The following is an 18,546-nucleotide window of genomic DNA, read 5'->3' on the forward strand; positions in this document are numbered from 1 at the left end:
TCTTTAGCATAGAACATTGATATGCTCCCCAAGTGGTGGAAGAGAGGACACGAAGGACGTTCAGTGCTCTTGTACATTTGATTTGTAGCTGCTTGATGTGTGGTATAAAGGTCAGCTTATGGTCAAAGATAAACCCTAATAACTTTGTGTCAAGAACCACAGATAGCACAACTTCACCAATATGGAATTCAGGATCAGCGTGAATACCCTATTGGCAGCAAAAGTGCATGCACACAATTTTAGAGAAAGAGAAGTTAAAGCCATTTGCTGTGATCCACTTCAGTAAACGATTGAGGGCAGTCTGTAGCTGCTGCTCAATATATCTCATGTTCGACAACTGACATGAGATGTGAAAGTCGTCAACATAGAGTCCGTTTTCAACAGTAAGAGGGAGTTGTTCAGCGATGGCATTAATTTTTTATACTGAAAAGTGTGGCACTCAAAACACAGCCCTGAGCGACTCCAAATTCCTGTAGAAAAGAACGGGAAAGTTTTGAACCCACACAAACTTGAAATTACCTGTCCTTTGAAAAATTTTTTAATAGAAATGGGCAAATGGCCATGTAATCCATATAAATGAAGGTCTCGCAAAATGCCATACCTCCACGTTGTATCATAAGCCTTCTCAATGTCAAAGAATAGTGACACAAGATGTTGTTGTTTGAGAAAGGCTTCTCTGATTGATGTTTCAAGTCAAATAAGGTGGTCCATGGTGGAGTGTTGTCATTGGAATCCACACTGAGTGGGTGAGAGGAGGTGTTTGATTTGAGGACCCAAATGAGATGAGCATTAACCATTCTCCCTAAGGTCTTACAGAGACATCTTGTCAAAGCAAATGGATGGTAGTTTGAAGGAATTTTGGGATCTTTCCCTGGCTTAGAGAAAGGTAGAACAATAGCCTGGTGCAAGGCATCAGGAAATACATTCTCCTGCCAGATCTAGTTAAAAACAATCAGAAGAATAGCAAGAAAAGCAGGAGATAGACGGTGCAGAATTTCACGGTGTACATCATCAGGTCCAACCAATGTACTGCCAGACCGATGAAGGGCCAGTTTGAGTTCCAGCAGTGTAGAGGGACAATTACAATCATAGAGACAATCAGCTTGAAAGGAAAGAGATGATCGCTCTGCCTGAGTCTTGATGGCTAAGAAGGTGGTTGAAGAAAAACGAAGTGCTACATACCCGACAAAAGTTTTCACTTAGAGTATTGATTGGTTAATGCTCTGGGTATCAGCTATTTCCTAGCAATCAGAGAGAAAGATCAAGAGGGGGACAAAAGTATATTGCCCACTGACCATTCAAATCTTGTTCCATGTAACTTTGGAACTGGTGGTAGAAGATATTCTGCTTGTGAACTTAATCCAAGAGTCCTTCTGACTTTGACGTTTTAGCCACCAAACATGTCCATGGGCCTGCAGGAAAGCAATGCAGTGTGAGAGTGTGGGATACCTACGAAAAGTATCCCAGGCCCATTTTTGCACCTTCTGTGCCATGTGACAGACAGGATTCCACCGCAGACGAGGATATCGTGGAAAATGTGTTGAGGTTTTAGGAATACATTGAGCGTCTGCCTGTATAATACAGTCAGTTACTGCTGCCAAAAAGTCATCTATTAATGGCTTACAGACAATGGCAGGATCAAGTTCTGTGAGAGCAGTAAAAGAAGACCAGTTTGCTTGACCCAGCTTTTTCTGGGGCACATGGGTCGGGTGGCATCGACCACAACCAGTCTCTCTTAAAATTGTAGGAAAATGATCACTGCCTCGTGGATTGTTGTCAACCTTCCTTGAAAAGTGGGAGAATAGTGAAGGGGAGCAAATTGAGAGATCAATAGCAGTAAAGGACTGACTAGGTGCATAAAAACAAATATAAGAACTGCTACTGAAAAGAGAAAGGTTGTGATCAGAGAGCATATGCTCTACAGAGCGACCCCTTCCATCAATATCAGCACTTTCCTAAAGAGTTTGATGTCCATTAAAGTCCCCCAGGATTATAAAGGGAAACAGCAACTATTCTGTACAAAGAAAACTCCCAAAAGAAGACTGTATCAGTAGGTGTCAGAAATGTTTCCTGTAAGCAAAGACATACAGAATGGTAGGAAGCAATCAGCTCTTTGATGTCATCCAAATTAGAATGTAAACCTCAACAGTTCCATTGCATCAAGGTGGCCATTTTTATTTATGTGTAGGCAAACTTGATGGAGAGCACGTCAGTTTATGACCACTCAGTGATGTCGAGAAACCCACTTGTTGAGAAATATATATGCAAAAACGGCTCGTTTGGGTTGAGAAAATATTTTACATAGAAGAGCGAACAACGTTTCGACCTTCTTCAGTCATTCGGTGAACCTAACAATGACCGAAGATGGTCGAAACGTTGTTCGCTCCTCTATGTAAAATATTTTCTCAACCAAAACGAGCCGTTTTTGCATATATATTTTATGACCACGTTTTTTTTTTCTTTATTGTCTTTATTCAAGAAAGATCTGTCATCTTCCATGGATCCTGCCCTGGGTTGATTGGGCAGTTCTTTGTTGTTAGAAGAGGATGCCAGCAACTGAGGATGTGAATGAATGATCGTTTTGCAACTTGGGTGGGAGAAGAAGATGTACCTGAGGAAATGCCCATATCCAGAACCCAAAAAAGTGAATCTTGGGGTTTGCTAGAATGTATGCTAGGGACAGAGATGGGTGTTGAAGTTGATTAATCAACTTTTTTAACCATGGAGGTCAGAAGACTTGTCATTTGGTTTGAGAACGATTCTTTTAGAGGCACAGAGAGATCTGTCTGCACTCCCACTGTTGCAGTAGAATGAAGTACAGCAGCATACATCCAAGATGAAATGATGGACAGTTAACTTTCAAGCCTCAGGTTAAGTAAGGTTTCGAATTGTAAGTAAGGTTTTCAAATGCTGCACCTCTTTTTCTTCCAACCATTTAGGACAAGAACAAAAGCAGTACAGGTGAGAGCCATTGCGACTGATGCAATGAGGGTCAGTTTCACACTCATAGGTATGGTGGTCCTTGCCATCACAACAAGCACATCACATGACATCTTCAAGTGCCCGAACCACTAACATTGGAAATATCTGAGAGGGTTTAGAATGTATGGCCATACCTTGCAATTAAGATAACCTGCCTTGATGGCGGCAGGTGGACACAGTGATGTAAATGTCAGAATGAGGATATTGGTCGGCATCACAATTCCATCTTTGTGAGTGAAGATACACCTCACTGCAGAAACTCCTTGGGAGGAGAAACTAGCGAGAATCTCCGACTCTGGGATGTTCTTCAAATCCCTCTCAACAATAATACCTCATGAAGAATTCAAAGTAGCATGAGGCGTAACCTCAATAGGTATATCCCCAAACATCTTTGAATCCAAGAGGAGTTAATTCTGTTGAGATGTGAATGTTTCCACCAATATGTCACCAGAGCAAAGCTTCTTTACTGACTTTGGAGAGCCAGCAAGTCCTTCTAGTCCTTCTGAATAAAAAAAGGAAGACATCTGCCCTAAAGGTTGTCCAAAAGAGAATGTAGTATAAAAGAATGAGGTACAGGTGTTACAGATGTTGAAGATTGCTGCTCAGAATCTTCAAGATGTGGTTGTTTACCTATGGAATGTTTTTTACTATTTTATTTAAGTTTTATTTGGAGGATCCATTGTAAAAAAGAATCTTTTGGTCCCCAATGACCTCACCCAATATGGAGCCCCACAAGAAGTAGCACGACAATGCCAAACAAGGATACTGCAACAATGCCAGGGTTTTGTAAGCATTATACCCACCAAACACTAGCATCAGATACAATGTCCACAACAACTGTTGAGAACATCCAACACTGATACTTGACTAACCCTAGGGGGGCCAACCCAAGGCTGCCCGTATACAGGAATTCAAGGCAAAAGTGGTGTGTTAGAGTTGGACCCCTCAACCACCAGGATTCTACACTCCCCTTCATGGGTTACCATGAACAGCAAACACGTGGGTGGATGTTTAGATCCCAAAAGAAGTAATCTGAAAGAATAGAACCATCCCTGGGAGGTCCCCTCACCATGTACAGCAATCCACACCGAGGGGACTGGATAAGAAAAACTAGCTATAAATCCAAATTTCCTATGCATATCAATGTTGTACTCATAACAACTATTACTGCCAGAAACCATACTACCCTTCAAGTCTACATAACAACTACTCGTGTCAGAAACCATACTACCCCTCAAACCTACATAACAAGTACTTGTGTCAGAAACCAAACTACTCCTGAAACCTACATAACAACTACTCGTGTCAGAAACCATACTACCCCTCAAACCTACATAACAAGTACTTGTGTCAGAAACCAAACTACTCCTCACACCTGCATAACAAGTACTTGTGTCAGAAACCAAACTACTCCTCAAACCTGCATAACAAGTACTAGTGTCAGAAACCAAACTACTCCTCAAACCTACATAACAAGTACATGTGTTAGAAACCAAACTACTCCTCAAACCTACATAACAAGTACTAGTGTCAGAAACCAAACTACTCCTCAAACCTGCATAACAAGAACTTCTGTCAGAAACCAAACTACCCCTCACACCTGCATAACAAGTACTTGTGTCAGAAACCAAACTACTCCTCAAACCTCCATAACAAGTACTAGTGTCAGAAACCAAACTACCCCTCACACCTGCATAACAAGTACTTGTGTCAGAAACCAAACTACTCCTCAAACCTGCATAACAAGTACTAGTGTCAGAAACCATACTACTCCTCAAACCTACATAGCAAGTACTTGTGTCAGAAACCAAACTACTCCTCACACCTGCATAACAAGTACTAGTGTCAGAAACCAAACTACTCCTCATACCTGCATAGCAAATACTTGTGTCAGAAACCAAACTACTCCTCACACCTGCATAACAAGTACTTGTGTCAGAAACCATACTACTCCTCACAACTGCATAGCAAGTACTTGTGTCAGAAACCAAACTACTCCTCAAACCTACATAACAAGTACTAGTGTCAGAAACCATACTACTCCTCACACCTGCATAACAAGTACTAGTGTCAGAAACCAAACTACTCCTCAAACCTACATAACAAGTACATGTGTTAGAAACCAAACTACTCCTCAAACCTACATAACAAGTACTAGTGTCAGAAACCAAACTACCCCTCAAACCTGCATAACAAGTACTTGTGTCAGAAACCAAACTACTCCTCACACCTGCATAACAAGTACTTGTGTCAGAAACCAAACTACTCCTCACACCTGCATAACAAGTACTTGTGTCAGAAACCATACTACTCCTCACACCTGCATAGCAAATACTTGTGTCAGAAACCATACTACTCCTCAAACCTGCATAACAAGTACTAGTGTCAGAAACCAAACTACTCCTCAAACCTACATAACAAGTACTAGTGTCAGAAACCAAACTACTCCTCAAACCTACATAACAAGTACTTGTGTCAGAAATCATACTACTCCTCAAACCTACATAACAAGTACTAGTGTCAGAAACCAAACTACTCCTCACACCTGCATAACAAGTACTAGTGTCAGAAACCAAACTACCCCTCAAACCTACATAACAAGTACTAGTGTTTAAAACAGATGACTCCTCCAGGTGTCCTTAGGCCTCCTTTCAAGGAATTAAGACAAGCATAGAATGAATACAGAAACTAATTAAACCCATAAGCAAGTCAACTGGAAAAACAAACACCACCTGAACACATAGTAAGTAAACACAATTACTATAAAACTGACATATTCTTAAAAATAAAAGTCACTAAGGACCTAGACACACATCACTGATATTAAAGCCAAGGCATAATGTTTGTTTTGTACATAAGAGTTATGAAAAATGTACATACCTCTGAAATACAAATATTATAATAACATAACAATATTCAACAACAACATTACTAATGAACAAATTAAACATGTAAATGAACAATGAAGACAAATAAGACAAACAAATGAACTTAGAACACTTGATAAAAAGCCAATTTAGTAAAACAATAAAGAAAAAAGATGGATCGACAGACTGAAATAAATATATCTAAGTCAAAATTAAAGGAAAAACAAAGTTTCACATGATCAGACAGCATATGTATATATAATTTACAGAAACAGTCACAAAAATAACTTTGAAAAGTACATGTCAAAAGACCTTTCCAATGTTCCACTTGACAGGGTATTTATAAACATTTAAAAGTACATTTTATTGAAAAACTTACAAGCATTCACAGGGCTATCATAACGTAGTTTGACAGGGACCTCATGAGTAGCTGAAGGAACACGAGAAGCATTTCGGGGGTCAATGTGACTTTTCTTCCAAGCACGTATCTTTTCTCTTTCCTGCACAGTCTTTAAAAATACCTGAAAGGAAAAATAATATTTGTTTTAGTAAAATAGTTTTGATGGAGTTATAACAGTGTAACTTTCTTTGTAACAATATGAAATGGCATGTGAACTGAATTCTTTAAACTTGTATAGCCAGTGGTAATTTAATTTTCTTTTAAAAAAACCACAGACAATACAATAAGCTTTAAAGATTTCTTTCAAATAACGTAATTTTAAAAGGTTATTTAAATATTATCATTAATACTTGTTTCCATTATCACCATCCTCAACACAATATATAAAAACTGGAATAAGATCAATGACATAAATATGAGATGAATCAACTTTTTCTCATTTTGAATAATATTTCCAGCAACCACTAACTGCTTTCTTGGTTTCAACCATTGATTTCTTTCTTTTACTGAAAAACAAAACAAAACAGAACAAAATATGCACAACAAACATAAAAACGAAAATAAAAAAACAACAAAAATATAATTAATTCCTTTGTTAAAATAGTAAGGTAAATTTCATGCACGATTCAAAATTGTGTGAAAAGACTTTCATAAAAGAACACAGACAAGTAAAGACTATTATAACACATGTTCAAATCTCAACAAAATAAGTTCCTTTGTAATATAGAAAAATATAAATTGAAAAAAACATAAAAGCCAACATTCAATAGCAATATTACCCAAATTAGTTAAGACTTAAATGTAGTGATTGAAAATTCAACATTTTATATGCAGCCTCATTTTGTTAAAGACTTTATTTAAACACAAGTTGTGAATTTTAAAGTTTCATTCATTTTCAAGTAATTTACTGTTTATTGTGAAGTTCTTGAAATTATTTTATCCTGTTATTAGTTCAGAAACTCAGGAGCATAAAACAATGAAAATGATTAAAACATCTCAACTTATTCTGTGACTTGTATACTGACTTTTCCAATTCCACTTGCTATCTTCGACAACTCTTCTTCTTCTTTTTTGAAACGTGGGTCTTCCTCAATTTCATCTTCATCTTTCAAGTCCACCTCATCAATTTCAAATTCTTTAGAGCTACCACTCCATCGTCGCTTACGTTCTGAATCATAGAACAATAACAGAAAATGTTGAGTGTGACATATTTGAAATGATGTGTCATAAACAAACTCTTCAAGAAGGCACAACAGAATTTCAATCCCAAAATAACTTTTAGAGACAAAAATGGTAGACTTAGGCCTAACAAAATATGATAACAAAAAACATTAGTTTTTGGTGTTGGATAACAGCTTGTGGCACACAGTTGACTATTAGTTTTAATTGATTATCCAAATATGTATATATATATATTTTAAATAACCTCCCTTATCTGAAATATTCAACACCCTAGAAAATATCATTTTTTTTTATTATTACAAATTACTGAACTATTAGATTCTCAGTACTGTTAACAACACACAAATAAACTGTTAAATATAATTATTTTGTTAATCTCTAACAAATATACAGTGATCATTAAGTGTAACAAAATTTTTAATGAAGAAAAACATCATCAACAAAATGAAGTGTTATCTCTGCTTTTGTTAAATTACAATAAAATATCAGATATTTACACAGCTAACTCCAATAGCATTAGCTTCAAGGTCTGTTAAAAGTAAAATGCTTGTCCTGATGTTTTAAAAATTCCTATCATACTCAACGGTAGCTAAAAGTTTATAAGAAACATCAAAGTTTCAGTCGGATTCTACATCTAACCTAATATAATTCTTTCTGAAATGTTATTAAAGTATGTTTATTTTGATTACAACAAACTCTATGTTGTCATACTTTGTTGTTTTGTGTTAATTTGAGAACAAATTCAGCTCAAATCCCTTGAATTTAACAAAAAGTATGATTTGAGGACATAACCTGCAGAAAAACAGGTGTATCAATAATGAAATGAAAATAGCACGGCACTACTAAAACAAATACAAAGACAAAATGTTTTATTCAATGTGTATAAGACTAGTGGTAAGACAAATGAAGATGAAAACTAGTTAAACGTTATCACACTATCAGTAGTAATAATTTGTAACACATAAATAATAAAGCTTAATTAATATGTCTTAGTTATTTCTTGTCATAAACTTGACCATCCTCCTCAAGAGTTAGACCAAATCTGATGTGAAAGTGTCAAAACTACATTCACGATACATTCTATCTGAAGTTGACCAATCAAAGAACCGACTGTCATCCTAATATGTTGGAACCAATCTGATGTGAAAACACAAAAGCTACATTTCTGTAAATAACAATTCCAATATTAGCTGTCTTCTCCAAAAATTGAACAAAACCTAAGGTAACAGCATCAAAATTGAATTCCCCAAAACATATTTTCTTTCCAAATATACCTACCATACACAAACTCAGGTAGGACATGTTACAACTATCCCATGAATTACTACACAAGCTTTTTGACTGGTCAAGCTACAAAGTGTAACATCTCAGTTTGATCTTACCACATTACCTTAACAGGACTTAGAATGTTTCAAACCAGAACTTAGGAAAGTTTTAAACTCTGTAGATAAGCAGTTATATACAAAGAAGAGTAATGTAACTAGAAAACACAGAAATAAAACTATGCCGAAAAGTTTCTATGCCATGTTTCAAGGATGTTTGACACAAACCGGGATCGGTGTAAGGGAACGGTGGAGCAGGAAAGTCGTCTCTTTCGATCCTGGGAATTTCTGTAGGCTTAGGTCTTTGTGCCCCTGGGTAATGTGATAACTCTATTGGTTCCTCATTATTCATGTGTGGAGACTTGGGTCGAGGTACACTAGACTGGATGGATTCCACTACAAAAAGTATTTAAGATGAAAGATATTTTACATGAATAAGACAAATATCATTTTTAAACTGACAAACTGTAATAAATTACTACAATGAAACTGTGATGTACAAACATAAAAAGGTACTGGAATATAAACATCAAAACAAGGATCTAAGTAATTAAAAATGAAAGTGATTAATGTCTAATAGAGTAATCTAAAATAACACTTACACTTAAAACTGATCATTTTGTTCAATACATATGATATTAAATGTAATTGAAACAAAGCAGCCTCATAGGTGTAAAGTATCTTCTACAAAAATAAACCTAAATTTTCACTTAATTTCTCAAAACTTTACTATTTAATTCCATAAGTTCTTAAAACTTACCAAGAACAGACATCCCTGAAGAATCCAATATTCACCATTAGAATGATCCCAATTGTTGAAATGAAAGAAAACAGTGATTGATAAACGAACAACATGAACTGTGTGTAATGTTTAGTCTGAACTCAGCCTTGATGAAATGTGCCTTAAATAAATTAACTGCTTGTATAAACACACAACATCTGTGTTATTTTACAGCTTCATATCAATTACTTCATTAAAATATAACATCACCACATAACACATTTGTTATTCACAGCTTTGCACCTATTACTTCATTAGAATATAAACACATTAAATCTTTGTTACTTCACAGCTTTGGACCTATTGCTTCATTAGAATATAAACACATTAAATCTTTGTTACTTCACAGCTTTGCACCTATTACTTCATTAGAATATAAACACATTAAATCTTTGTTACTTCACAACTTTGCACCTATTGCTTCATTAGAATATAACGTAAACACATTAAATCTTTGTTATTCACAGCTTTGCACCTATTACTTCATTAGAATATAAACACATTAAATCTTTGTTACTTCACAACTTTGCACCTATTGCTTCATTAGAATATAACGTAAACACATTAAATCTTTGTTATTCACAGCTTTGCACCTATTACTTCATTAGAATATAAACACATTAAATCTTTGTTACTTCACAGCTTTGCACCTATTACTTCATTAGAATATAAACACATTAAATCTTTGTTACTTCACAACTTTGCACCTATTGCTTCATTAGAATATAACGTAAACACATTAAATCTTTGTTATTCACAGCTTTGCACCTATTACTTCATTAGAATATAAACACATTAAATCTTTGTTACTTCACAGCTTTGCACCTATTACATCATTAGAATATAAACACATTAAATCTTTGTTACTTCACAACTGTGCACCTATTACTTCATTAGAATATAGTGTCAACACATTAAATCTTTATTTCACATTTTATGTAACTGAAGGTAATTGAAATTAAATAAATAAATGTAAAATAAATCAAAAATATTTTCCCAATTTTAAAATATGGGATTTTCTTTCAGAAAACTTCATAAATTTAATTATATAATAATTTCTTTAAAAGTTTAAATATAAGCTGAAAAAGTATTGAGTAACGAAGCAGTTCTTGACACACCTTAGACTGAACAAAGATTTATCATCTCTTCATCTTCAATGATTTCATTACCACCTTACTTAAATTTCTTGAGTAAATTAAAAAATTAAAAAGTATATTTTAGAGTTAACACATCATACCAATCCAAACTGCAAAGCAAAGAATTAACTTTAATAATGTATAGCCATGTACATCTCTTTTATTCCAACCTATTAGGTTTATCTTCATCAACAGTAGATAAAATGATCTTTGCCCAAGCTACATAATTATGTGATCAAATATTATTCACAGATAGAAAAAAAAAACGTATCATGAAAACCCACAAGAGTGAAGACTAGTGCAAAACATCTACATGTAACAAAGGAATAATTTGTCATTTACATTAAACTAAAAGAAAGACTACTAGTATCAGGAAACCTACCTTGTTTTGTTCCAGACAGCCTTCCTGGTGACCTCCTTTTCAGACTTTCTGCAAAAATGTGACACTGACGTATGTACATTTAAACATTTTTTTTTCTTCATCTAATGTACAAAGTTCAGGTTAACATGTGTTATGTAAATCCTGATATATTCACATCCGTGTATATGTTATGCTCTACAGTGCTGTATAACTCCTGATATCAGATACTACCATCCACACATATTACACTCCAGTGTCATATAACTCCTGATATCAGATACTACCATCCACACATATTACACTCCAGTGTCATATAACTCCTGATATCAGATACTACCATCCACACATATTACACTCCAGTGTCATATAACTCCTGATATCAGATACTACCATCCACACATATTACACACCAGTGCTGTATAACTCCTGATATCAGATACTACCATCCACATATATTACACTCCTGAGTCTTATATAAATCCTGATATTAGACATAACCATCCATGTATATGTTGCACTCTACAGCACTGTATAAATCCTGATATCAGATATTACCATCCACATATGTTACACTCTACAGTATTATATAAATCCTGATATCAGATATTACCATCCATATACATTATACTCCTGTCTGTTTCTTCATTTCACATAAAGCTACAGAAGAATTATAATTATCTGTGTATTGTTGTCCTTGATAGTAAAATTACAGGTAAAGTAATTCATTAACAACACCCATTTCATCCAACAGAAGGACCTCACTATCACTCTTCAAGCACAGACACACACCACACATGGTCATGTATCTACTACAACAGGTTCTGAATCATACATCATTGGACATAGTCCAGGCATGTTTCCCACTAATTATATTCAGTCAACATTACAGTCTGTCAAGTCAAACTTAAATAATCAGCTGTGAACATAATCAATGCCTTTCCTTGTCAAAATACTTTCAGGTATAAAAGCTGTTGTTAGGATGGCAAAGGTTTGACCAACCACAGACACAGATGAGAGAAGTTGAAGATACAAAATTTTCTAATCACACCACAACAATAAATTTCAGTTTTTACTATCTGAAAATAATAGCTACATATTATTTTTCACCTAAAAATTACTGAGAACAAAATTGAGGCCAAAATAAATATTATACAGTGTTGATCTGATTCTCTCTCACTGTTATCATCCAACTAACCAACTAGTAAGAATAAAAATCTACAAACACTTTATGGAAAACTGCTACATTAGTCAAAATTTCCCAATAAAGGAAATAAAAAGCAATGTCTCCAAACTAACCATCACTTTAAAAAAACAAACCAGAATAAGTTTAAAAGATGATGCTGTAAAAATTACATTTGTAGCTCATATCTGAATTTTAAGATACCAGTAAAAGTTAAAGTAATCATATGTAACTGAACAATTTCATGATAATTGTTGACGTAGCCAAGTCATGTACATGTTAACATGATTCACAACTTACTTCAGTTAAACAGTGATGTTTCACTTGCGACGAAAAACTTTGTGTAATTTATAAGAAAAATCAAAGGTTCTTTGGTGCTAGATATTATACCTTTGAAAAAAAGACTAAAAAGATCTCACATTATGAATGTTTAAAGTCATGTGTGTTACCTTGATAAGTCCAAACATGTGCTTATAAAACAGCAGGAAACATTATGAAAAAAAAAGAGAGAAAGAATTATGTTAATGCATTGTACAACTTACCTGGAGGTCGGAAAAACTGTGGAGACTTTGGTGGATAGGGCTGGATGGGTCGTCTGAGGTAACCCTGTGTGGGCTCAGCTGTCAAGTAACTTATGGTGTAAACACGACTGAGGTCACCAACAAAGATGTTTTCTTTATCTGGGTAACTATCAGAACGTTTATGCCCATACTATATTAAAGCAAAAAGAAACATTGTGATGGCAGGTGAATAAAAATGGGATAAGTTTCATATACTGAAACATGTAAAAGAAACTAGAAAACAACACCACAGTGTTATGCAATATTAAGTAAGTTTTCTATGGTGAAACATGTAAAGGAACCTAAGTAATACCACAATGCAATCTAACAGTGATGATGTTCTATATAGTGAAATATGTACAGAAACCTAGAAAACACCAACAGCTGACCAACCAACAATAAAATCAATTACTGTACATTCACAGATTACTGAGGTCAATAACCACCAAACATTTATTTGTCCAAATTATATTTCAACTTCTTAAACAACTTTAACGAAGTTCTTCCTTTTTAATTTTAGTAATTACAATTTTACTCTGTGTGCAACAGCAGCAACAATACACCTAGTAAAGCTTTGGTTTACTCAAAGATCAGCAGAATGTTTCAGAGTAACAATATTAAGAGATAATAAAGTTAAGGTCTGCCCTAATACTGGCAGAATGTTTCATGGTAACTGCATTAAGAAGTAAAATGTTAAGTCTTACTCAAACACTGACAGAATGTTTCATAGTAACAGAATCAAGAAGTTAAGGTTTACCCCAAAATGAAAAGAATTTTCATAGTAAGAAAAAAAGATGTAATAACATTGAGGTCTGCCCTAAGACTGACAGCACATTTCACACCCTCTAAGATATTAAGTATTTTACCCCACAAGAATCTATTTTATATCAAATTATTTGTTAGAAAACAACAAAAATAGTAAATCAGTGAAGTAATTTATGTGTATTTTTATATTACCTTTTAATTTTTTACTTACCACTTTTTTTTTTCAAAAGAAAATATTTCTTCTACATCATCTATATACCAGGAAATAAAGTGTAATTACCAAACTGAAGTCAGTTCCGCTTGAAAGGCAGAGTAAGCAATGATTCATTGCATAAGCCATGCAGTATTTCATAAACATTTATAAAATTGTGTATTTGTTAGCACATGTACTTCCTTAGCACATCATTACACTACTAACCTTTCTGGTCAAAGAACCATGGGGGCTTTGTGAACGTGAACTGGACAAACTCGGAGAATAAGAGCAACCTACTGTACGCTGCCAACCAAATGAAATAAAAACAAAATTATTTTTAAAAACATTTATCAACAGCAGCCATTACTGAAATATAACTGTTACCACATGCATTATTTTTAAAAACTATATTTAACCAACAATTATTTCATCCTAACACTACAGAAATAAAGGTTTAAAAATATGCACTTTTCAATTAAAAGCTCAATAATTCATCCAAAGCATCATTTTCATGCATCTAAACAACAGAGTAAAAAGAATTAGCATATCATTTCACATGCTAATGACAAAATCAAAATAATCTTCATACACATGCAATGTCTCAAACATCAGTGTCATGTAGAGAAATCCTTACTTTCCAAAAATGAACTGTATCAAACCAAAAGGAAAACTCTCCAAATGTTAATACTATAAAGTACTTTACCTCACCATCAACCAGATCTACTTTAGTTTGTCCATTTATATAACCATCAGCAAGTTTTTCTTCAGGTGCTGGTCCACATCTTGGATGCCAGATGGCTCCACCTGCAACATTCCAATGTTCATTATTATCAAACTGCATTCCTTATACACTGTATTCCATTTCTCTTTCCTTACTTTACTTTTAACTAGAAAATTATCTCAGGATGGCAGCTAAAACTATCACTGTGAAAGAAGAACTATACATATAGCATATTAGGGCTAAGCCTATGTGGTAACTTGAAACTATTACTGTAGCACAAAGTCTGTTTATAGCATGTTGGGTCCAGAACTATTGGGTGTCTTAAAACTAGTACTGTAACAGAAAGGTTGTTTATAGAATGTCACAACCAATTCTGTTGGGTGTCTTGAAACTAGTACTGTAACAGAAAGGCTGTTTATAGGATGACACAGCCAGTTCTGTTAGGTGTCTTGAAACTAGTAATGTAACAGAAAAAAGCTGTTTATAGGATGTCACAGCCAGTTCTGTTGGGTTTCTTGAAACTAGTAATGTAACAGAAAAAGCTGTTTATAGGATGTCACGGCCAGCTCTGTTGGGTTTCTTGAAACTAGTAATGTAACAGAAAAAAGCTGTTTATAGGATGTCACAGCCAGTTCTGTTGGGTTTCTTGAAACTAGTAATGTAACAGAAAAAGCTGTTTATAGGATGTCACGGCCAGTTCTGTTGGGTTTCTTGAAACTAGTAATGTAACAGAAAAAAGCTGTTTATAGGATGTCACGGCCAGTTCTGTTGGGTTTCTTGAAACTAGTAATGTAACAGAAAAAAGCTGTTTATAGGATGTCACGGCCAGTTCTGTTGGGTTTCTTGAAACTAGTAATGTGACAGAAAAAAGCTGTTTGTAGGATGTCATGGCCAGTTCTGTTGGGTTTCTTGAAACTAGTAATGTAACAGAAAAAAGCTGTTTATAGGATGTCACGGCCAGCTCTGTTGGGTTTCTTGAAACTAGTAATGTAACAGAAAAAAGCTGTGTATAGGATGTCACGGCCAGTTCTGTTGGGTTTCTTGAAACTAGTAATGTAACAGAAAAAAGCTGTTTATAGGATGTCATGGCCAGTTCTGTTGGGTTTCTTGAAACTAGTAATGTAACAGAAAAAAGTTGTGTATAGGATGTCACAGCCAGTTCTGTTGAGTTTCTTGAAACTAGTAATGTAACAGAAAAAAGCTGTGTATAGGATGTCACGGCCAGTTTTGTTGGGTTTCTTGAAACTAGTAATGTAACAGAAAAAAGCTGTTTATAGGATGTCATGGCCAGTTCTGTTGGGTTTCTTGAAACTAGTAATGTAACAGAAAAAAGTTGTGTATAGGATGTCACAGCCACTTCTGTTGGGTTTCTTGAAACTAGTAATGTAACAGAAAAAAGCTGTGTATAGGATGTCACGGCCAGTTTTGTTGGGTTTCTTGAAACTAGTAATGTAACAGAAAAAGCTGTTTATAGGATGTCATGGCCAGTTCTGTTGGGTTTCTTGAAACTAGTAATATAACAGAAAAAAAGCTGTTTATAGGATGTCACAGCCACTTCTGTTGGGTTTCTTGAAACTAGTAATGTAACAGAAAAAAAGCTGTTTATAGGATGTCACAGCCAGTTCTGTTGGGTTTCTTGAAACTAGTAATGTAACAGAAAAAAGCTGTTTATAGGATGTCATGGCCAGTTCTGTTGGGTTTCTTGAAACTAGTAATGTAACAGAAAAAAGTTGTGTATAGGATGTCACAGCCACTTCTGTTGGGTTTCTTGAAACTAGTAATGTAACAGAAAAAAGCTGTGTATAGGATGTCACGGCCAGTTCTGTTGGGTTTCTTGAAACTAGTAATGTAACAGAAAAAGCTGTTAAAAGGATGTCACGGCCAGTTCTGTTGGGTTTCTTGAAACTAGCGCTGTAAAAAGAGAGCTAATTCTGTATGTAACATAGCAGTTTGAAACTGATACAGCAACTAAACTAAATAAAACATCTTAAATTATATTTACTGCATCAAGTACATAGAAATGTATCTTTCTAAAATTATCATCATTTAGTGATACAGCTATTTAATGACTATACATAAAGAGAGAGAGACAATTAGAGAGAGTTACCTTTTTCTGTCTATTAACTGTTTTGCTACAGGCTCTGTATAATATACTCAAGTTTGTCTACACATTTGCACACATTAAGCATTTGTACTATAACTTTTAAAATAGCGTGTGTATCTTCACAAAGTTTGATAGACTTTTAGTAAAGATTACAAGTATTTTGTATAAAAAAATTAATTTTTAATGAAATACGTTTTACTAAAAATCTGTTTGTGAAAATAGAATTTCACTGCCAGTCTAAGTACAATGTGATTTCATGTTAGGGTTAAAAACTATTCTTCATCCAAAAAATCTCAAATATTATTTGTGTAATCTCTAAAACCTTCTAAATACATTTCAAACGTTTGTCTTCAGTAAGATATATATACTATTTCGTGTATTCTAACTATGTTGGGTCTGTCATTTGATCAACCCCATAACCACCATAAAGAAATTAGAAAATAAATATAAACTATGCTTTTTCATGCTAGAATTACTACATATCATAACATGAAAATACAAATGTTCCATCTAAGTAGCATAAGTCTGATAATTCTATATGTTTACATATATATATATATATATTTTTTTTTATACTGACCTTTCGGTTATGCCTAGCTAACTATATAACTTACATTGCCACGATGCACAAGCACTCACGATATGTACCCGTAATATAAAACCAGGCTTTAGTTTACCCTGTCTTGGTTGTGTTTCAGTGGACAAGTATTTTGTAATATATAGTCAAATTTCAATTAAAATACATTATATAAGCACATAGATTATTACTGTTAACATACGTATATGGATTATCACTATTTATAAATAAACTATTAAACTTATTCTTCTTAAAATAGAGAACATTAAATTTTAAAAAAAATTATCTCTTCCAGCTATGACTTCTGACATACTTAACTAAGCCTTTTAAAATTTTGCATCAGAGAATATCAAACAAAATATTTTTTTTAACTTCTATAAAGTTGAATAACCAAAATATCATAAATAACTATATCAATACTGTAGAATTCTACTATAATTTATTAAACTAAGTAACTAAATTGTACTTAGGTTTAAAGAAAAGATAAAACTTCGAGCAGACTAAAGGCACAATCTTGGTTTGAGAGAACATAGTAGATTTTTTACAGATTAAAATGGTTCATAAAACCACAAAGAGGACATTCTAAGCTGTTGATTGGTTAATTGGTGTCTAATTTACAGACATCTTATGCACTGCATTTCACGTCTCAAACTATCAAACACTAGAAATAACTATATAAACCATTTTTGACAATTTGTAACCTATTTATTTATTTCTGTGTTCAAAATCTCGTTTGCTTCTGCTAGGGTTCAAAAAATACCCATTGTTACTTATTTTATGTAATCCAGAATCACGTTTGTTTAATTCTTTTTCTCGTGTCTGTGTAATTCTTATGTTAATCATAACGGACAAGTAATTTGGTGCATGTTATTAAAATGTGCTTCCAAATCCGATTATGTTAATGGACCCAAATTCTAGGGTTAATCACCTGACTGTTGACATGTGGTTACATTTATCAAGAAAGCAATGCTAATAAAAAAAACAAACTGTAAACAAAACTACAAACAAGATCAATCACATATTCATGTTACTCTTAGTTGATTAACCATCATTTGTATATAACAACTTGGTTGCAATTCTTTTCATATAAAGATGTAAAGAAACCAATACTTTATTTAACAAAAACAAACTGACATGAAACATCAATAATTTTTGAAGTTAGTTGTCAATGATGAAGTTAGTTATGAAAATGTATAACATTCTCTTAAAAATAATATATTCAAAAATATTCAGCTTAACACAATAACACTGAATTATCTAGTATCTACTTTTAATAACCAGACATTTTTAGTAAGATAAAAAAATCTGCCAACAGCTTCTATCACAGTGTCACAATATAACCATCTATTCATAACAACTTGGCAAAAACACAGAATTGTCGGTCAATCACTCTTCAATGTAAGATACTTTAACAC

General features: G+C 33.9%; 1 protein-coding gene across 1 annotated transcript in view; it reads right to left on the minus strand.

Annotated features, from left to right (window-relative positions):
• The window catches only part of LOC143223725 (actin-binding LIM protein 2-like), a 90,684-nt gene that overhangs the window by 27,423 nt on the left and 44,715 nt on the right, over positions 1 to 18,546 (minus strand). Inside the window, 8 exon segments of the mRNA XM_076452066.1 lie at positions 6,229 to 6,370; positions 7,275 to 7,417; positions 8,982 to 9,149; positions 9,514 to 9,528; positions 11,053 to 11,100; positions 12,754 to 12,922; positions 13,955 to 14,032; positions 14,433 to 14,533. Coding sequence (XP_076308181.1) covers positions 6,229 to 6,370; positions 7,275 to 7,417; positions 8,982 to 9,149; positions 9,514 to 9,528; positions 11,053 to 11,100; positions 12,754 to 12,922; positions 13,955 to 14,032; positions 14,433 to 14,533 — 864 coding nt within the window.

The sequence above is a fragment of the Tachypleus tridentatus genome, chromosome 8 (assembly GCF_004210375.1).
Source record: "Tachypleus tridentatus isolate NWPU-2018 chromosome 8, ASM421037v1, whole genome shotgun sequence".
NCBI classification, from domain to species: Eukaryota; Metazoa; Arthropoda; class Merostomata; order Xiphosura; family Limulidae; genus Tachypleus; species Tachypleus tridentatus.